Source organism: Varroa jacobsoni, unplaced genomic scaffold (assembly GCF_002532875.2).
Source record: "Varroa jacobsoni isolate VJ856 unplaced genomic scaffold, vjacob_1.0 contig00310, whole genome shotgun sequence".
Lineage (NCBI taxonomy): Eukaryota > Metazoa > Arthropoda > Arachnida > Mesostigmata > Varroidae > Varroa > Varroa jacobsoni.
Window position 1 is genome coordinate 65,826 of NW_019214447.1, and position 22,069 is coordinate 87,894.

A 22,069-nucleotide genomic window follows, 5' to 3' on the forward strand; every position below is an offset into this window, starting at 1 on the left:
TTACGTGGATTTCCATAAGTGTTTATTAAGTCGAGACATCTTACGATTGGGGAAAATGGCCTAGAATAAATTATCTTAGCTGTTCGATTCAAAAGATTTAAATAAGAAGAACGATTCTCTTTGGTAAAGAAGCACAGAGGGAGAAAGGGGAAAGCGAGGGACCCGAAAGCAATATTGAGCAGACTGAAGATGATTTGCTGTCTTGGTTACCCACTATTGAGTTCAAAGATTAAATCGACCTATGGGCAACAGATCTTTTCTTATTCAAGATGTAATCACCTGAAGATAACGCGATGCTATATCAAGCGTGATAATTCGTTTCGAGTTGTGTTTAATATATTAAACTGAATATACTATTTGACGGTAGCACGAAGATACTCGTAAACACAAAGCAAGTTGTTTCTCGCACAAGATAAGATACGTTGCACTAAATACACGCAGAGCTGTGCAGAATGAACCGCATTTAGATTTTTCTCTGAACGTTGATGTGTCTCTATACTGTTACCATATACAATCGGGGTGACAGTACATGCTGGACTCGCTGTCGTAGTATCTGAGGTATCGTCAGGGCTGTGCGTGCGCCTTTTCAACGTGATGACGATGTCCCGGTGTTGATAGAGTCGCTGATGGCTTGTAGCGTCTCAAGATTTAAAGAAGGAAATCATTGAAAAAGTCACACGGGAGATTCAAAGTTTTAATATAGCTGCGGCAATCTCTCCGCCCTATTTGTGTTGTCCTTCTCAATATTAGCCCTGCAATGCTCTTAATGTTTTCTAAGTGCATCGAAAGAGGTGGAACAATAGCGCTACCGGTGTTGTTGACGGAAGCAACGTTGGACTGCCACTGCTACGGCTGCTTCGGCGGCCTGCACCACCCACTGCCGGCACTTTGAACAGAATGACGCAGAAAATCAGACAGACGTAAGCCACACATATTCTGTGTGATTTATATATAGCTGTTTGTCGGTATGAGAGCGTGTCTGTGCGCCCTTGTCTACTTCCATTTTGTCCTAAAAGCCTTCTGTTCGGCAGACACTCAACTCACACCATGAAGCAGGAGTGGAAGCGGTACGAGTAGTAACAGTGGCAGTGGCGAATACAGAGTGGTCGACAGGAAGCTAGCCTGCACGAGCAAACGGGCAAATCGGCTGGCGGTATGTCAATAATATACGCACTGCCGTATTGTCCTATTTATCTTCACCCGCTTTCGAGGCCTTCGCTCGCATTGCGGCAGCCCAATTTGCCGTATAGTTCCAGGACCTATCTGCTGTTCCGAGTAATTATCTCCTGGTGCGCGACCAAGACAACGCGCATGCTCGATATTGCGCGACGCCATGCCCCGGGGTGTTATTATGTAGTGTTTTCTGAATTCTGGAAGCGTGCACCTCGACTAACCGACACCCACGCCGATTAGACTAACCAGACATACCGATAACATGTAGTATGAGCAAAGGTAGTACGTATTTGAGAGCGAACTGCTTGCTGCGCTGCTGGCTTCAACGTAGACGTAGTGTCGAAGTGTATCAGGCTATGCGCAGAGGACTTCGCCTTCTTAGGGGTCAGTCGCGGAGGACCAATAATGGCAACAACGATTCAAGATCAGGTGCGCATAAAGCTATGTTAATTGTCATCTGTCATTTTTCATCGTTAGGATTCAGACTATCCCAACTCAACGCGACAAATTGTTTACATTTACACTACGGTAACTACCAAGTGATATCAGGGTAATATTAGGGGTATTCATTGGCTAATTACCTAGTGATATGAGAGTAACTATTGGGATGATATTAAAGTAACCATTGGGGTGATATCAGGGTAATTTTCGGGATGATATTAGAATAACATTAGGGTAATATTTGAAGTAATATTAGGGGTAATCATTGGTTAGTACTAAGGTAATACTAGAATAATTACCTAGTCATATGAGGGTAACTATTGGGATGATATTGGAGTAACCATTGGAAAATATCAGGGTAATCTTAGGATAGTTATTAGGTGATGTTAGGATAATATCAGGGTAACTACCAGGGTGATGATATTAGAATGATCTTACGATAACATTAAGGTAATTACCAGGTGATATTAGGGTAGTTTTTGGAATGATATTAGGGTATTTTTTGCGGTGATATTAGGATAATATTCATTTCAAGCCGCTTCATACCGTTTACCGGCTTTTCGTGTCTGATTATTTCAAAATATTTTTTGCCCTATTGAGACCATTGAAACGCCTATCTGAGGTCTTCTATTTCGCTGACTGCTAATAACCCTGTTGTTGTTACTGCTGCAAGTCCCCAGTTGTTGTTGTTGTTAGATAACCGTTGTGCGCTTCCATAACGACAAAAAATATTCAGAAGACACCACAAATGCATATAGTACATGAAAAGTGGAAGACCCATGTTGCATCATTGCGGCTCTGATAGGGTATTCTGTCTAGCATAGCGGTATATACCCGAATTCGAGCCTGTACCATCATCATAGTGGTACCTTAACAATGCAGTTCTAGTCGTGAGTCGTCGGTTGATCAAAACAGCAGCAACAGCAGTAGAGAGAGGGGGACGGCAAGATAGGAGGAGACAATACAAATACGAAGTCACGTACAGTGAGCCATATGCACATATCGTCAAGTTTTTTTGTGGTTCCGTACTATTCCATACTGTCTTCTCAGACCTTCCATAGGGTCGAATCAACAACCTGTCTCCGTTCCTAGCGACAGCATCGCTGCTGACTTCAGATTTCTTTCGGGATTTATTTTACAAGGAGGGAGGGCAAACCAACGCAGCCGCGAGGCAGCAACCAACCAACAGCCGTAGCCATTGTGAGAACGGAAAGAGAACGTTTCCGCAGTAAGCCTGCGGAGCCTATGTCGACGTCCTATAAGCCTCACAGGATTATTCGCGCTTTCCGTGCCTACCTGCTCGCGCTTAAATCCTGAGGATACGTTTTGCATAAGAAAAAGTGTAAAGCGCCGGCAATGGCAGCAGCAATAGTAGCCGAACGAGCCATTATAAGTCGGGTCCTTTCACGAGCGCAAAGGCAGACAAGCGTCATCTAGATTGTTTGCTCACCTGCTTCGTTGGGTTCGAAGCCATTGTCGTCATCACCAGTGCCTTAAAGGCAAATTGCACAATAGAACGCCCTGGCGGCAAGCAAAAGCTTGGCGACGTAATACACCATCCCCAGGAGCCCAGTTTTCGCCGGATAGCGGCGAGTGCCGGAAGCCAAGCGGCAAAGCGGGCGACGGCAGAATAGGGTGATAGCGGAGCCGCTCGTTACTAAATTCAGAGAAGCTCAATAACAGCCAGCTGGCAAAGGAAGCGGATGAGGAATTAACCAACCGACCTGTCTATCTAGTAATATTTACTCTTTCCGCCAGCATTTTTTTTCTTTCACTATTACAACGGGTCCTAATATCACGAAGGCAGAACCGTACAATTGAAATCAAGTTTCAACACGCAGGCAGCGAAACAGGCAGGCTACACAAGTCTGCGGGCCGGAAAGCAGCGCGAGAGCGCCATTCTGAAGTTTGCCAGCCAACAGAAAAAACGAAGTAGGTAATACACAATAGAGAAGTAATTGAAGAGCTAGCACTGTTATGACACTATTCCTACAACGACCTGCTGTATTGAACGGCTAAACAGGTTGGCGACCATCGAGACTTCTAATGTCATTGGAGTACTTTTGGTTGTGTTTGTATCTAACGTACCTCTTTACAGATCAGGCCTGACCATGTCAGGACAGAAGAGACAGGACAGTTTTTTGTTGTCAGAAGAAAATGACGACAATGGCAATCAAACTTATGATCGCACCGCTTCCAGCATTCCGCCTCTAGACTTGTTTTTCTGTTCCATAGAAGCTCCCAGCTTCTCGATTGCACTTTCGACGTTAACGGTGATAGCCTTTTCGGTACCCGTCCGTTTAGCTAAATCGCTTCGTTGGTTTCAATATTTGATTCGACACGAAATCGTTCCTCGGTGATCACTGGCGGTCCTTGTACATCGCCCTTCAGTCACCCAATGTTTAGTACGATAAAACAAAATACGTCTACCAGATACGCAGGATGATCGATTACCGGCTAAACGTTGTGGTTTCCCATGTATTGGCTAGTAACCACCGACGGATTGGATCGCACCCAGCGACGACGACTCGATCGCTAGTTGGCGTTGCAGACAACGGCCCCAGTTGGATCTTGGCAATGACGCCAGCCAATGTCGCTTTCAATCAAGATATAGCTGTGTGGTGGCGATTGTGACCCGGTGTATGGCGTGATCAGACTACGCAAACATCTTACGTGGCATACAAACAGAGAGGCAGATAGGCATTGACGTGTAAGCTTGTCCAGGCCACTGTGTGTGGTAGAGGATAAGTCTACGAGGCAATGTGGCACAAGTGACGGCTCTCGTGACGATATCAAGTAATTAACTAATAAGCTTATTTTGTCTTATGACAAACTACCGTCATCGTCACTGTTCAGATGGCTGAGAGAAAGACAAAATCTAAAGGTTGTTAATCACTTGTTCAGAAGCACGTTCTATAAAGCAAAAGCGACATCACTAGCAGAAAGCGTCCCAACAAGAATTCCTGTTAGATTTGCCGAAAATCGAATAGCAGAGAACGACGAGTCAATGGTACGGGGGACCTCAAAAATTACTTCAACGGCAAACGTCAGAGTCGGTGCCGTCGACGCTGCTAGTTAAATGATATCAACACTTTTTTTAGTGTTATATTTACGTTGCATCACCAATTTGGTTTGACCTATGATCTGAGGGATAAAAGTATACTGCTTTTCAGTAGTAAAGTAGCAGTTTCATCACCCCTACGTTCTATAGATCATCCCAGTACCATATAAATATCATAATATTAATAATATAATTAATTAAATAATAATTAATTAAATATACCATAAATACCATATAAAACAATAGTGAATCGGAGTTTCAGTACAGAACATGGGGAAAAAATTTTTTGTTTACAAATTAGCATCATCAGAGTATAATTTACTAATAAATTCAATTGTTTCGTATTATGGCGTAACTATTACTTCCAACAAAGTATATAGATAATTTTTTTTCGGGCAAGTTGTGGATTAATTAAAATAGGCGATCAACGTCACATCTGGTACTAACTACAGTAAATTTTTTACGAGTAACGGTAATGAACTGGCAAGTGCTTAAGTGGACCTTGACATCTTGAACGGTTGTTCTATATGTGGTCAGGCGTTCAGGGTGTATTGAATCATTTATTAATATGTCGTAAAATATGTCGCGACTTAAATTGCATTTTTTCTGCCATCGTCGCAGTTGGTACTCTATTTAATCAGTCTGAGTTTCACTGCGGGCTTAACTTCCCTAATCCTTAGCTTCCAGCTGACGATTTCGTCACGACTCACCCTCTGTGCACCGAAAAGGACATGATGCGCTAAGGAAACGTAGGAGCTCGGCTTCGAGATGAAGAAATGGAACGTGATAGAAGGCTTTTCGCTTATGCGGATGGCAGCCACAGTTCCGGCTGCGCAACATCAAGAGCTCCAAAGGAACAGTGGTTGTAGCAATCGTCCCAGCTGACTAAGGAAAGCACTCTGTTTCATTCGAGTATCATCAAAGGTAACAGGCCGAAGCGGCCAAGCTACCTATTTCTGTCGATTCTCGCGTTTTAAGGCCCGCCGCTACCCAATAGTCGAAAATCGCCGTGACGTGCTCCGCCAGACAGAAAGACGCTATATACGACAAAGAGACATCCTTCTGTTTGAGGGGCAGGGGTAAAGGTTTTCGTGCCGACGCCGCTTCTGATTAGAAAAGAAAAACAGCGTAATAATAGTTATAAGTAATAATTATTGGGGGGAACTAATCGAATTGAGTGAAACATCCCTTGTCCAGGTCTTCTCATCTTCGTTTTGCTAGTGGTATAACAAATACGCCTGGCTAAGCAAAAACCACCACAAGCAAGCACTAGATACTTTACTCTCTCACAGAATCAAATGATTAAACGTAAATTTACGAAGTTCTATTACTAATACGAGTTTTAAGTCTGGTACTGGCATGAGGTACTGTGTCAGACGGCTGGCCCGTTTCAGCGCCAAATGCAATATATCTACGTTCAGCTGTGAACCTAAACCATTCAGTCATATAGTAGAGAAACATACTGAGATTGCTATCACCACCTACCGATTAAACCTGTAAAATTATGAAATTTCAGCGGGCCAATAACATTAGTAGGCCGCGAGGTTTTCATAGATCAAATAGAAAATATAAATATAATAAAAAAATTGCCTGGCGCCAAAAGGTTCCGCCTTTACGTATCATCCAACAATTAAAGAGTACTTTTCATCTTCGAGTAAGAACATCTATATGATACGCTTGATATAAACAGACAAATGCTATCTATACAATATCGCGTTTGAATCAATTGAACTAACTATCAGAACGGTACATTTCACCCCTATAAGTGAACACGTATAAATCAAAAAGAAAAAATCCAAATGTCGCCGGATAACTTGTTGACAAACAAATAAGTTAGATTTTAAGGTGCAATTGATATGATACATCAAGGTACAGCATTATGAAGTTACTGAAAACAAGTAATTGTATACAGCCAGCGCTTGTTTCGTTCGGCTGCCAACTGGCAACACTTCAATGCACTCAAATGCAGCAACAGTAAACTCACGATGGCCAGCAGGTTTTCACAATCTTCATCTAATCTACCTAGCAGCCAGCACTCCTTCTACAGCTGCAAACCGTTGCAAAATCATCATGGCACCTGTTCGTTACTTATCTGGGCTAAGATTTAAGAGGACAAAGCAATATAAAAGTATGGGAACTCGTAATCGTTCTAAATATACTATATTTGACTGGTCGGGTCGGCCGCAGGGCAGGCCGACGGTGTTAAGGTCGCGCACGAAACTAGCGAAGTTTGCAGTCCGGTTTCGTGATTTATGGCAGAAACGATGCCATGTGTTACAATGATATGATGCGACTGTTATAATCAGTGATGCTCTTACGGTAATATTGGTTATCAATTAAAGCAGGCCTCAAACAAACACTGCAATTCCTTAATTTTTTAATTTTCTTGATATAACAGGGCGTATTATAGTCTTGCAAACAGTAACCACCAAAACTTTATTATGTCAACGTAGACAAGAATTTAATTCATAGGACCCATGTGTTCATTCATTAACATGAATTGCATATAAGTATAGAAATCGCTCGCTTATCGAAGAATGTTCAATCGCGTAAGGCTCCTGTTTCAGCCTCTCGTCTCTGTCTGTCGCTTTTTGCCCTTTTCTAATCGCGTTATTTTTATATATGTTTTTTTATGTTTTTGTAGGCTTTCATGTTAACGATGCCCCCAAGTCCTGTGTTTGAGCAGAAGCTTGTAACCAACAAAACATCCCCATTCTTTTCTCTCCTCCGAGACTTCGTGAGTATATGAATGTCATAAAGTCGCTTGCTGAAAAGAATGACTGTATAGCTCGACTACCCCCCAACATTCATTTTAGTAATGCACCGTTTTCGTTCTCGAACAAACTAACTGATTGATAAATGCTTACGAGTGTAGTTTTTCTTTACGGCCTGGCGACACCAGGACCTGTTTCAGAAAAAGCTCGAAAGGTTGTTTACGTGCTGTTGGAACCTAGAGGACGAAGGGAATATAAGAGTTGCTCTTTTATACTTCTGTATCCTCAGGAGCTACCAGATCCTTTAGAATTCACTGTCATTTACATAGTTTTAGGAGTGATGGTTTACTTTCGTAGGTTGTTCCTTTGAACAAGTTTGTGATTCTGCCTCCAGGCTAGATATATTATTTCAATAGGATTGTTTTGATGAAAGGGATTTTTTTTTATCGAACCTCTATGTATCGTCACTTCAATGATACTTCAAAACGACTCTACAGATGCTGGCAAATCAGGTAAAGCGTAAACCAATCTACGTTGGATAAACTAGCTGCTTTTAGAATCTGCTAGGTAAGTTCATTAATTGTTATTATTACTGAACGTATGTAAAATATGTATAATTTTATACAACGTACGCCTTTACGTAAAACCATAAGCAGCTAAGGATTAGAGTAATGATAACAACATGAATGACTGTGACCGTATCTTAGCATCGTTGAGAAATTATTTCTACATTATAATAATAATAATAATAGTAGATCGTCGAATGATAATAGAAGATCGCAAAAGGAAAAAAGCATAAGCGGGAAAACCAAAAATTACAATTGGCCTCTAAGGTTTCGTTGATATGTTAGCAGTTAGATAAAAAAAAAATACGTTACGCTTCTGTGTTTTCATTCAAAGACGTTCAATGTGGCTTTTCTTTTCTGTCTAAGGCCTATTAGTCCTTACGGGCCATGTGAGTGTGAACTCATGTGAACAACGGCCTACTAGAACATTCGCTTGTCCAAGGAGACATGCACCAGCACTTCGCTAGCGAGGTCTTCCTGACCTGCTGACGCAGATCGATATGAAGGCTTCGCTTCAATGTGCAGCGTTCGAGCTGATCTTTCGACCACCGCTAAATAGATAGAAGGAGTAGATGCGATCGAATTGCGGAACGATAAGTGTTACGTAGTCCCGTGACTCGGACGAACGCTGCCTCGCTACGATGAAAGTTGCTCATAAGCGGTTAAAATACTTTTAACATATCCGTTTATAAAGTTACGCAGCCTAGGATAGATAGAGCTACCTGCCCGTTCCTGGGATGATTAGGACGAAAATGTAATGTAAAATCAACTATAGACATAACGAAAGGTTTATATATCCCACCACGAACCAATTACGGCATTTCGTGCATTCGCTAGAATCGCTATTATATCATATTGGTCCAAATATTAGTGATGAAGCGTAAGCGCATCTGGTTAAGCAAACGATTGCCATACAGGATATTAGATTGGACTCGAACAGTAAGTATCTGGTACAAGACGGGCTCTAGTAAGAAAATAGCTTCTGGGCTTCAAAAATCACTTGATATTAACAATAACATAGAGATAGACATTAAATCTGACTGAAATGAACTGAGCGGATGGAATCGGGCTGTTTGCAGACGGTTTAGCTTCCAGATGAACAGGACCGAGCCTTCTATCAAATTTATAGCTTAACACCGATGATCGTCCGCCTCATCTTCTCATACCCCTTGTCTGTGCGAGAAGCCTTAACGCAACGCTTACTCAGCTTGCGGCTTACGCGGCCACACTACACTTCGAAAAGCTCAGCTCAGCTGATTGACGTAATGAATTATACGGATCATGGGCAGCACTGCCAGTCTGTATAAGAATAAAGATACCAGTTTCGAGCAGAAGACATCTCGGCAGCCAGCTGACTGAACAGCTGGCTGCCGAGCTGAATGAAGGGATACGTTGGGGTGACCACGCGAGGTGCTGGTTTATGCTGCCGGACGGAAGCGATGTTTTATGGAGCGGCGATTTCATCAACGCTCACATGATCTGCGAAAGTGTACAATTCGACCGTTTGATCTTAAAACCCAGATTGCACTGTGGTCGCCAGCCGTGACTGCTGAAGTGCTGATATTTGGCGAAGCCCATTATTACATCCGACGAGTTTTGAAATAATCCACAAGGTCAACGAGTAAAAAGAACCACTTGTCAATGACAAACAGAGGATACAATGGAAACAGGACAAACCAAGCAAATTATTGTTGAACCACCTAAACCATACGTTCACATGGCAAGGCGCCTGTTCGCTCAGCTGAGACTGCTCGCGGTCCAATTGTTTGCGCGATAGGACGAATGCCCAGCTTCTAACGCATCGATGGAATTCTGTATACATGGGTCTTGGTAAACAACAGTGCAGAGCTGCCGGTGAAAGGCAGACGGAAAAAGAAATGAAAGGAAAACGAGTTAGGCTCAACTAGTCGTCGCAGAGAAAGTGTTTCTGGTTTGAATGGGTGTAGTTCGTTTCGGGGAGAGCGGTACAAATGGCACCTACCACTGTTTGTTTTGCCTCGTAGCTCGCCGTCATTATTCGTTGCCATAAATTCTGTGGGACGTTATTTTGTTGCCAACTTAAGCTAACTAGCGGTTGCTGTAGCCATCATAGTTCCGTAAATGCTCGCGAGTGATTGCATTGGAGCCGCTATTCAGTTAAAGGAAACTAGCGTGCGTACATTGAAAACTAATTAAGAACGCGAGCGCATCGCTCATGACGGAGCAGCAGTTTTTCAGTGGTATCGGCTGTTAACTACGTACAGCCGCTTGGCATCCAACGATGATCTTGAAAAGGAATTCGCAACCTCAGAAGAGTATTGATCAACCCACCTTCTACACCTGCAAGCCCAATATCTATCACTACCTCTACTGTTCTTCCTAAGCACGAACATAGGTAAAACTTTCAAGCAGGTGGATTTAACGATCCAGTACAAGATCCGTGCGGACGTGCGTCTCTACAGACGCAGGCCTAAGTAGTCTATCCCACCGGAACGATTCTCGTAGCATCGACAGGAATTGTAGCAGTAACGCTTTCCCAATTGAATTTTTCTAATGTTGTATTTAAAAAGATGATCATCATTTAGGCGAGGAGCTGAATGTTTGCACTTTTGATCTGTGCATCCAACGAGTACAGAGCTGTAAGGCTACTTTCTATCTGCATTCACTTATCTCATACAAACCTCATGGATGCATGTACATGCATCGTGCATATCATACTTTCGGAATTCTGGTGGACTTTATCGAGCATTTTACCGGTTATAACTATCGGGAATAGTTGTAACCGGTAAAAAAGAATTAGGATTCAATTTCCGACACGGAGCCTAAAAAGTAGCACGCGCTCAACCCTGGTACGGGAAGGTGGTGACAAAAAGTGACAACGCGCAACTCTATTGAGATTGTTATAATGAGTGCGTGCCAAATCCTTCAATGAGGAGTTATTAGCGGGCAAGTCACGCTAACCTCAGCTCCAATAAAGTATATAAAATCGTTTCGTCTAAAAAGTTCATCGTAGTGTCTCTCTCTTTTTATGTCGCATCGGTTGTGGAGATTTATTAACTGGTACCAGAATTTCGAATAATTCATTAAGTACACGGTATTAGCAGACGAAATTTGTTAAATATGTAAATGTATACAAAATTCCTGGTAAAATAACGATCTATAATAAAAAAAAAAAAAAAAGAATATCATTAACGAATAATCATTTTGGGTAAAGATATTGTTTAGGGGCTGATCAGTGATTAAGCTTCCTCTTTCTTAAAGTTAAAAAGCGGTACTGGAGTCCATCGAAGGTTATCGAAAACAACGAACAAATAAACCTTCGACCAGACAACAGTTTTTGTTACCGGCGAAATACTTTCAAGAACCGCAATTGCGAGATTGACGCCTACATCTTAGGGCCTTGAACAAAAGGACGAGTTAATTTAGTCAAGGGATCTTTTACACAAGGCAGAGCATCGACAATGGGGATTCCTGTCGGTTCAATATAAAAATCATTGAAGTACCTATTTGAAAGTTGTCCACAAATAGAGAAAATGCAGATAATGAATTCCTCATCAATTTAAAGGCAAACTTCATATGTATTCTGTAAATAATTTGTGTAGTTTCGACCGATAAAAAATATCTGGCGCACACTGTCGCCACAGACGAGACATGGCTTAGTTTGTGCCGTCCATGAGAGACCAGAGATCAGGTGTGGAACAGCGTGGTGAAGTAACCTCAATAGCAATGGGGGCGGGTAGATCCGGACGTAAATCGGTGATTATACGTTGCAATAGACGTCAGAGCACTCACTGGCTGTTACCAAAATCAAATGTTTAATACTACCGGATATTTCGAATTTCTGAAGAGCCTCATAAATTCGCAACGCAGTAACCGTCAGTATACAGAATTTGGCTACTCGATGACAACGCAGGATTTCGTTTGTGCGATTCAATCAGGAACAGGGAATCGCCCGATGACTTCAGGTCCTCTAATCTTCGTGTGATTTCAATTGCTTCCATGCCTTAACGAAGGCGATACGTAACGTAGCATATCCTAGAAGTACTAATAAGGACATCAGTTAACAGTGTTACAAATCGCAGATAGCAGATATTTAGAGGAGATATATATATTATAGAGATAGATTGGATTGACGCTATCATGGTAGGTGTATTGGGGAGCGCCTGAGATCTTTGCGAGAGGAATCGGCACCTACGGCACACGATGCGAACTTTCTCCGCGTACGATTTCAACAACAATGTCACAGATATGTTAAGCACACGATTCATGCGGATGAGTGAGAGCAACGACTCATTCAAACTAAACAGATCGAAGATTCGTTTTAATCGAAACGTTTTCGCCATTCATCCATCACCTGTCTGGTATCTTCCTTGCTCTGCGTGAGTTCTTCTATGTTGCACGATGTCTTATCTATAAAAAATTAAATGTAATCTCATATTCAATATTACTCACGTTCCAAGCAGATCTTTAAATTCATACTTGTCCGAAATGTTATCCTTGGAGAAATGTTCCGAACAGGATACGGCAGGGGTAGCCGATTTGTTCTCCTTGTTGCAGTCGTTGTTAGCCGCCGTATCATTGTTTGAATGGCCGTCGGGGCTTGCGTTTGACGACACGGACTTCTTGCTGCCGCGCGTCGAGTCCTTCTTGCCGAACAGAGGCATATTGTAGAGGCTACTGGAGCTGGATGCCTCCACGGACAAACAACAGACAACGAAACAAGGGGCCGCCTGCCGCCACCTTGGCTGCTGACCCCGGCTGTCGCGCCTACTTTGGTAGCAGCTGTTGTCAGTTCAATATATTTTGCACCGCTGGATAGGTACCGTGGCTGTGCCTTTGGCAGTAAGGCCTTTGCCCTAGCCGTAAGCCCCACTGCCGCGATACTTGAACTGCCCGCGAATCGTCACGTAGTGACCAGCTGAAAGTGCTTCTTCGCCGTAGCGCTGGTCGTCGAAGCAGCAGCTGCAGCAACAGCTGCAGCAACAGCGATAACGGCAGCTCAGAAGGCGGTGAAGGTTTGCAGCAACAGAGGACGTAAAAAAAGGGTTACACCGAGGCCGACTGAAGTCGTCCGTTACTTTGTCAAAGGTCGTATGGCTGTGACTTTGGCGACCAATATGTATCAGTCATGTATACAGTACATGAATAAACAAACTAATACACTTGGTATGGTCCATTGATTTTGACGGAGTTCGCTGTTGTCGTTACTGCTACGGTTGTTGTTATTGTTGTGGTAGCAGTAAAAGCGACTTTTGTGTTTATTTTATAACAGCTCGAATGTGAGCGTTCACACGAGACACTGTACTGGGTTAATTTGTTAAGCGGTTATTTCGATGTAGTGCCTACAATGATAATGATGCCTGATGTTTACACAAGAAGAGCACTAGGTAATGTACGCTACGAATAGACATCAGTCACACTATGTTAGAATGATTCACTCATGACCCATCACACAAGACAAGCACAAGGACATTTACGATAGCATCTTTTTGAGGTAGTGCCAACAATTCCAAGGACGCTGCAAACACTACGGTAATTCTGTTATCACTATCACTCACTATGCGTGGGCCATCATCACTGTGTCGCGCGGTTTCCTAGACTCCCTTCGCTCTCATCAACACTTTAGACAACACATCCGGACGATGGGACTCCCCGGCTTCTTCATATACGCTCTCTCCTTCTATTGATCTTTTTCCTCTGTCTTTTTCGCTGTCGTTTATTCGAATATGGCGCTCATACTTCTTCGCAGTTACAGCAGCAGTGGTACATGGCGATTACAGGAGAAGTCGTAGGCTCGAGGAACCGATTCACTTCGACTTCTCACACAGAGTTCAGCCGCGTCTGGTTAGCCAAAATAATGGAGACAATGACAACAGGCCAATGATAGCAGAGGAAAAAAAAACGCTGATGTTTCAGAGCTGCATAGTACTAACGCGAATTGTATTGTTGTAGACTGTCTTTTGGCAACCAGTGCTAATTCCAGTGTTTTGGAAAACGTACCATCGCAAATAGAGCAGGACCTCTAGGACACGACACTGTCGAATCCCTTACTGTTTTCGTCCTTTTTTCGTCGTCCTTGATAAACAGGCAGACACACAGCTGCTCCCTTTCTCGGTCCACAACACTCTCCAGACTAAGATACTACGGCGGTTGCCGCCACCGTCAACAGCGGCCAGGAACAGAAAGCCAGCGAGTGATGGCCGGCACCGTCTGAGAGAACCGCTCGACAACTAATGTTCACTCCACTGAGTGCTCATATAGGGAACCACGAGTCGAATTTAGCGAGGGCATTCTCCTTTCTAAAACTTGTGTTTGGCTCTTAGGTAGCCGCTGTCACTGCTTCTGACGATCATAACGATGGTGCTGCCGTTGTTCGAGCGTGGGGGGATAAACACTAGAAGACGTGAAAACGAATTTTTTTTAACCCTTTGTTGGTGGAATCGCCGCTGTTGCCCTTCCTATGGCCTTTCGTTATGTTTTGCTGGTTTCATTAAGCTAGAAGAAAAGCAAGGTTATGGGATGCTGCTACTGTCTACCACAGATAGATAGACAAAACCACACTGAGATAGGTACCGCCACATTCAACAAATGCCGATTGAATCAGCCGATTTTAAGCCGGTAGAGCACAACCGTCGTCGGATGCTCCCTGCCCAGCCAGGCAAGACTTGACCTAGTGTGGAAGGTTGCCAAACGACAAGTCTTTGACAGCCGCTTTCTCTGCTTGCGCCTCTACTCGCCGTGCCGCGGCTAATTCCACAGACGGTCCCGTTTATCCTTGTATTCCTTCCTGATCAAATGGACACAGATACCATGGACCTAAGCAAGCGTTTCCTTGACGACCACGACCACCGCCAACGCTGAACTTGTGCACGATACTATCTCCTTTTAGGAGCACTGCTGTGTCGCTCCAACTGCTAAGGCTGCGGCTGCTGTCACATCAGCAGGGTCCACCAGTACCACCACTACCAGTGGTGCGCTCACAGCTGCGCTCTGGTCGCTCGTTGTGGTGCCGCTGCTGCTCCGGTGACTGCTGCCGCCACCTCATCGCCAGCCAACGCTGCCTCATAAGCCGCTCTTTAGTGGTGGATACTGCTGACGCCGCTTGTCATTGCCCTCGCATCAGCGACGAGTAGTGGGCTCCGTTTCCTCTCCCTCCGCCAACTGCGTATTGATGGTGGCGCCCCCAGACGACGTCCGACTCAAGCCAACTTGAGCGGGACGCGAGGGCGACGCGTTAGAGCCAACGGACCGACTGCCGACACCATCGCCGCCGGCTGGTCAGTCAGCAGGGACACGCAGAAGATAAAGGAAAGCGTAGGAAGCTGGACTGAAGTGAAGTCGGCGGCCATTCGCCATCACGTCCTCGTCACTACCACGACCATAACTTCCACAGCCAGCGTCTGATTGCCGCGGTGAGGCGAGGTCCTGTGTGGTCGCCCTTCCATTTGGCCTGTCCTCCTGCCTGCCATCTTGCGCATCTTGCCCAGCGCCTTACTCGTTCGAACGGTTTTCGGCCTCGACTGTTGTCAATCGCTCTCTCAAAGATCCACATGTACTCCCTTCCAGGGGACAACTGTTGCGTCTGGCCCTCACGACAAGCGGCCAGGTGGGGGTGCGTTCGAACGAAGGAGAGAGTTCTGGCGATAGCACAGATAGCAGTGACTGCGGGAGAGGAGAATGGAGTGCAGGTTCGTGGAAAACGGTTCACCAGGGTGGACTTGGGCAGAATGCCCCTCGGCACGGGAAGGTCTGGGAAGGAAACAGCGATTTAAGCACTACAACGAATACTATTGCGACGCACGCTAGATCGTACACCTGCCTTCCCATCGAACATCCAAAGCATACTGCTATATGCGATAAAGGAAGCGGTACTAACATGCTTTCTTATTCAACATAATTCATGAGTGTGTGTCAACGGTGGTTAATGTGTGATAAGTTTCTGTTATTTTGATAAAATCCATTTGAAGCACTTGTTGTTGTTGTTGTTGTTGTCATGAGCTTTGTCAAATATAAATTAGGACTAGTTTGATGTGACGGAATCGTTCGGACTTCGGTCGAACTTCGGACTTCGGTCATATCGTTACAAACATTTATAAAAAGTGCATATCCTAAAAATCTGCTATTGTAAATTGTGACAGATATAATATTATTAACACATAACTGTTTAGGCTAACTGCGGCAAACTATTTAGTTATAAATGTAGTGGTGGCAAGGCCTTTGGTTCGGATGGTCCCGCTATTGCTGCCTTAGAAGATTCCCGGTTCCCTGCAGAATCTATAGTAAACTTCCTATAAAATATATATAACTATAAAATAAGTTCCATTAAAGGTTTAGCAATGAATTGGGCCAGACAGCACAGGTGCGAGTGCTGCAGATAATTGTAGTAGACATTATGAAACTCGCTGCCTTCAGTATCATCTTGAAGAAGCCTGGCAGGTTAGTCCAGATGAAGTTGTAACAATTGCCTCGAAGTAGTCCAGTTCTGTTAATGGCGTAGTGGGTGGCGTGTTTGTACGATTAAATTAAGGGAACTAAAGGCTTCAGTATTTTTTGTGTACTGCTCACATTCTATGAAATAGACCTCTGAATCTTTTACATCCGATGTACAAAATAGATAACTATAGATGCTTTCGAAACACAAAATGCATATTTATATCAATCCTGGTTAAACATCTATTATCAAAAATTAGTTGACCTTTTTATTTCTTACGTGCTGTGTCTATATATAACAGCGATGAAAAAAATAACGTTTCCGAGTTAATAAAATTTTATTAATAAGAATATCCCAAAATTTCAAACGTAAACGGGTAACTTGTAAGTTTGGCCATTTGTACACGACTATTATTTTCGTCAGCAGTAGATTCATTTGCTGGTACTTTATGAAGTGCTCGTTATTTTTTGTCTTTTACAGCAATAAATAACACCTTTTAGAAACGATTGCCATTGACGGTGCCTTCAGATTTGATCCGATGTCTTCGAATTGCGTTCCACAAGTTGGCTAGATGAACAGTGGGCATAAACCAGCTTGTGACAATGTCCTGTTTTAGCAACGATTGAGAATTACGGCTTACCTTCGTGATTCCCCGAATGGCCTTACGAGAACACTACATTGAGAAAATGCCATCGATAAACTGGCTTACGTTTTTTGTATTGCTTTTATTTTAACCCAATTCAATAATAGTTGTTCAAAATATGAAATAGAAAAAAATACGTATCCTCGTATTAAACTAGCTACTATTTCCATAAGGCTAAGACGATAGGGATTGTATTTGACGCTGAGAGAGAGAGAGAGAGAGAGAGAGAGAGAGGTAAGCAAGCTGTTGACGTCAAGCGAAACTGCTTCGAGCGCTTTAGTGCGTACGGTTTCGATAAGCAACAGTTATTTGATATACGGCAGTAGCCAGCGTATGACGATGTTTTGCAGACTCTCTCTCTTTTTTCCGTACGGAATGACGACAGATAAAAAAACAAAAAAAAAAAAAAGAGTAGTATTTAATCAGGGATGCGATTTTTTTTTAAATAAGCAGATTCAACGCAAGAAAGGACCAATGTACAAATTGAACTTGTTGAATGGCAACATTAAGGTTAACTAGGTTTTGGCAATTATGTCTCAAACCTCGTAAACGAAAAGTATTCTTAGGCTCCATTTTTGACTCGAAACATAGCGCACATTATTATGGATCACATCTAAAAGAACAGCAGACCCTTTGTTAACTCCACTCCATATCAAATAGCCGTGTAACATTCTTTCGACAATATGTTTGAACAGGGAGTTTCAATCTTGAGAGCCTGAGCAGGAGGAAGGACCACTACTATATATTCAACGTCTTTTCCATTGTTCGGATTCCTACTAGGAGGTCAACCGTGCTTACGCCCGGATTCGAACCGAGACTACTCCACATGTCTCCAATATGAGTAAGTAAACATTCAAGTTCTATTCGCATTACTATTAAACATTTTTGTTCAGATGCATCCTATGCGGCTGGAGTGTAAACACGTAAAAATAGGAGTTGATGGTCCTTTAAAACAGGCAGAAGTTCGAAAATTAGCCTATGAATGAACCACCTGCGGAGACGTCTTCATTCGCCTAGAAATCCGTGTATTGTCCAAGCATTGAACGAAGGTAATCCGAAGAGAACGAAGGACTTTTTTTAGTGGTCGTCTTCGAAACTCAGCAGCATAACGAGCTGAATACGCAATAATTATACTTCTACCAACCCAATGTTGTTCTACTATGAAATGGGCTTAAATCCATTACATTACTCCGATTAATGGGAGTCTATATAAAGGAAGCGACAACTTTATGGATTTTATCGACTGATTTTTTGACTCTGAAGCCATTTTTTACAAGATTAACTTTTCTGATACTCCACCGTAAATTACCACAACTTGCCATATCACGTACTGCTTGTCACGTTTTTTTTGAACTAGCGACGTTGAGTGCTATAAGGACCTGTCTGCCAGTGATGCCCATCGACTAAATAATACGCCGTAAATATGACCTGAATAGTAGGATCCGAAAAATTCCCCGCAAGTTTGTAAAATAGACAGATTGGCTGTATTTAGAAGTTTTCCCTTTAAAAACTCGTACACTGCAATGATATCCTGGTAAAATGCCCTACGTTGCAATATCGTTCCTCTATGGCAGCTACTGCCGGTTAGCATAACTACATAGCAAAAAGGTTGCTGTTTTTTGAAAATAATGGAACCGATATCAGTAGCTTATCCATACGACTGTTAATGAACTTCTCAAGTAACTTACGAAGGAAGACCAACACAAATCTAGCTGCAAAAAGGGGTGTAAGTAATAGTCCGAAGCCTGCAGATGGTCATTAGACTGAAAGCGTGGTTTCCATACGATGATAAGTTTCGCCGAACATATTACTGTATCCACTTTGCGGAAAGGGCCGTAAATTCGGTAAGTTTTACTGTAAAACTTAGTCCATACCGTCCGTAGGGGGGAACCAGAGGGAAATAATTTTAGCAATTGGGTATTCTCGTAATTCTAATCATGTTAAAGTAGCCTCACAAACACAATTGAAGTAGCAAGACAACATCATTGACATGTTGCGTCCATAGCCGACAATGTGACTAACTAGTCAGTTGGGGACGCAAAATCGTTGGCGTCGTTCTGCGAGACCTAGATGAATGAAGTTTGTCATTCTCTAAATGACCTCACTCATTGACTTAATCCAGTAACACGAATCAATACGCCTAATCGGCTATCGTGAGATTCTAATATCCGAGCACTCTGACTAGTCGTATGTACAGATACCAGCAGGTGTACTACTTGAAAAAGACGTGATGCCGTTCTCGTTAATAGAACGCACGTAATCATTCTGCTATACAAAACGCTTTCCCACACCAAGTAAACAGGGCAAATACAGACCTATGACAGACCTTTTGTTAACTTATTGCCGTTATTTTGTCCGTAGCGATCCTCTAAACAGATCCATTTCAAGCCCGATGAACTTTCGATAGTTCGAACTTATTTAGTTGACAACTATCGCGCGTTAATTCTATGCGATTATTCAAGGGAATTATTCTCTGAAACAGTCACTTCTAGCTTCTTGAACTACAGTTGTCTTGAGCAGGACACCTGTATTTGGCCTGACACAAGGGAGCGGTGTGGCCTAGATGCTAATGCGCGTTTTTTCGAGTTGCCATACTGGCTCTGAGCATGCGACTATAGCTAGTCCAAATTTCAGTGTTGGCATATTGTTGCCGTGCTACTTCACAGGTCTGTTGAGAGAAAACCCGGATAAGTTCAGTAAGACCCAATGTGAAGTAACGCCCAATGGCTTATATACCCGGTGTAGAAGCGACACGTACCATTGGGTATACCGATCGGAGCATGCACAAACGTGCTTTAAATATATTCTAACTAGTTCACGACAAAACATATAATACATACGTATGTTTTCAATGTATAGAAGGTCGCTACTTGCAACGCAGTTAACATGCTAAAGTTAAATTGTATGGTTACAGTCATTGATTCTCAGAACTTAGAAGGGCTTTTAAGGAGCTCACTGTAACATATGTGAGATTAATATATATATATGTATATATATACGATAGGAGGAAGTCTGGGTCGCAGCCCGAAGCATAAACAAGTGAGCGAAAGTTCCTATTAGGTGGATTTAGATTTTCATTAAGATGAGATTTTTATACAATTAACAGTTTGTTGACTATTAAAACGAATACTAACCTATAGAGAACTATAGTCGGAGAGTTCGACGGACGTCCCAAAACGTAGTTGCTTCGTAATCCTCTAATTACGTCTATTCGGAATGAACATAGTAATTTATATTTAGAAAAACAACAACTTGTTGACAATAGTAGATCTCTATTCGTATATATACTACAGTGAGCTAAAAACACGAAGGTCTCCAAAGGCCTATGTAACATTTCTGAGGAATCGCTGCAGGCCGAAGAGGAACGCCCAGGCTTGAAATCTGCATTTGCGAGTGACGATTCGGAGATATTAGGCAGACGAAATAATATCTAGTATCTAATATTACTACATGAGTGTTTTTTCAATCCTTTTGTGCATTAAGCGCATGTAGAAGTATTGTGTATCGCATGATCCTTTCCCTGAAATAACCGTCTCTTATCATTGGTAATTCGTGAAGAGAGCGTTTTTCTTTAGTGGATAACATGTAGATTTTATGATTTTTCAGTGGGTGAATTTTTCAGCTTTTGTATTTACCACGACCGTAGCAATGAGAGGATTCTCGGCACAGAAAATCTAAGTATAGCTCAATAGCGCGTTCGTAGAATCGATCATCTCATCGTAGCTAAGCCAATAAGCGTAAGCCAGAAAACGGAAGAAACGCACGCTACAGTATTGAAACTAAATAGAACCCCCATACCTCATCTACGGTTTTGGACGGACCCACTACCGTTAGACTACAGGCGCCTGAAAGACTAGCTCAAAATGCAAACATTACAACATCTGAAGATGTCCTAACGTGTCGTAATAGCATGTACATTCTGATTTCGCTATAATTCTATAGAAGGCGGCTACAATCGAATGGATAAAGATTACGGCCAACTCTAAAAAGCATACATTTAACTGCACGATTCACTTTATACCCGTTACGTCTGCGACCAGTTGTCCGATAAAAAAAAATCTAGCTTTTAACTTACAACGCTTACAACGTTAAACAACCAGCGTCGTCCATAATCTCGCGGAATCATACCAACCAAAAAATGGTACTCGCCGCCTTCAATCTTGGTGTTTTCTTCTATAAAATCGCTTCCCTTGACGTAAGCCGCTTACTGCCATCGCTGATATAATAAACTGCGTTAAAAAAGTTTATTATTGCTTGCTGGCGATACCGCCTCGCCGCAGACCGACCGGCATCTGCTGGCAAAGAAAACTCGGCATGGCAGATAGGCAAGCGGTATGTCTGAACGAGTCCACTTTACGTATTTGGAATTGCGTGGCAGTACCTTGTTCGCGATACTAATCATCCGAACGAGCATATTTGATCGAGAGCGATTGACAGTGACAGTCTGCCTGTAGTCTCGCTGACAAGCTCGAAGTGACGACCCATCTAAATGGGTCAATTGCAAGTGTAGAATCACGAGCTAATCCTGCCTTTCCCCAATGCCACTTTGTATCTTTCACGTATTATCGCCTACGATCTAATGACGGCAAGGCTCACATCGAAGCAGCTAGATGACTACCAGGTCCAATCCTCCACTGGCCTTTAGGCCAGCCTGCCTGATGCGAAGTATCTCAAGCACAGAAACAAGGCGAAAGCGTGATGCCTTTTTTGCTAACGGACAGCGTACCGATGATATTGATTATCATTATAAATAAGCCGTTTCTAGTAAGAGCTCACACGTCTCTCAACTGCGTTTGACGGTGTTGAAAACGTTCTATCTAAACCATTGAATGGAGCTACAAACACAATTGTATTACTTTTTAGCAGTTCAAACTGCATTATCGGCTGTCCACCGCTCTTGCAGCCACCCATGGTGACAGGTTTATGTTGTGCGATTGCTGAAAGAAAGCTCTTTTCTTACGATGTTTCAATTTTTTCTTACGATCAATCGCTCGAGACACAGCTGTTACATTACCCTTTGCAACGGGACGCCCTTACTCTACCTCACCAATAATGTGCCGT

At 42.9% G+C, this 22,069-nt stretch overlaps 1 protein-coding gene and 2 long non-coding RNA genes across 5 annotated transcripts in view; 2 read left to right on the forward strand and 1 right to left on the reverse strand.

Moving 5' to 3' along the window:
- The window catches only part of CaMKI (Calcium/calmodulin-dependent protein kinase I), a 54,436-nt gene extending 39,431 nt beyond the window's left edge, over nt 1-15,005 (reverse strand). For both annotated transcript variants that reach the window (XR_015315163.1, XM_022851638.2), the window contains exon 1: nt 12,387-15,005. Coding sequence is in view for 1 of the 2 variants with exons in the window: in XM_022851638.2 (XP_022707373.1) it covers nt 12,387-12,598 (212 nt within the window). In the remaining variant the exon portion in view is untranslated. The remainder of the gene's footprint in view (nt 1-12,386) is intronic.
- LOC147752040 (uncharacterized) lies at nt 980-6,310 on the forward strand. The gene is made up of 2 exons (XR_015315166.1): nt 980-1,602; nt 5,356-6,310. It is a non-coding gene; the product is annotated as an uncharacterized LOC147752040 (long non-coding RNA).
- A 172-nt stretch (nt 15,006-15,177) lies between the features above and the next one.
- LOC111271069 (uncharacterized) overlaps nt 15,178-22,069 on the forward strand; it is a 41,065-nt gene continuing 34,173 nt past the window's right edge. For both annotated transcript variants that reach the window (XR_002686631.2, XR_002686632.2), the window contains exons 1-2: nt 15,178-15,802; nt 17,704-17,849. This is a non-coding gene — a long non-coding RNA (uncharacterized LOC111271069). The remainder of the gene's footprint in view (nt 15,803-17,703; nt 17,850-22,069) is intronic.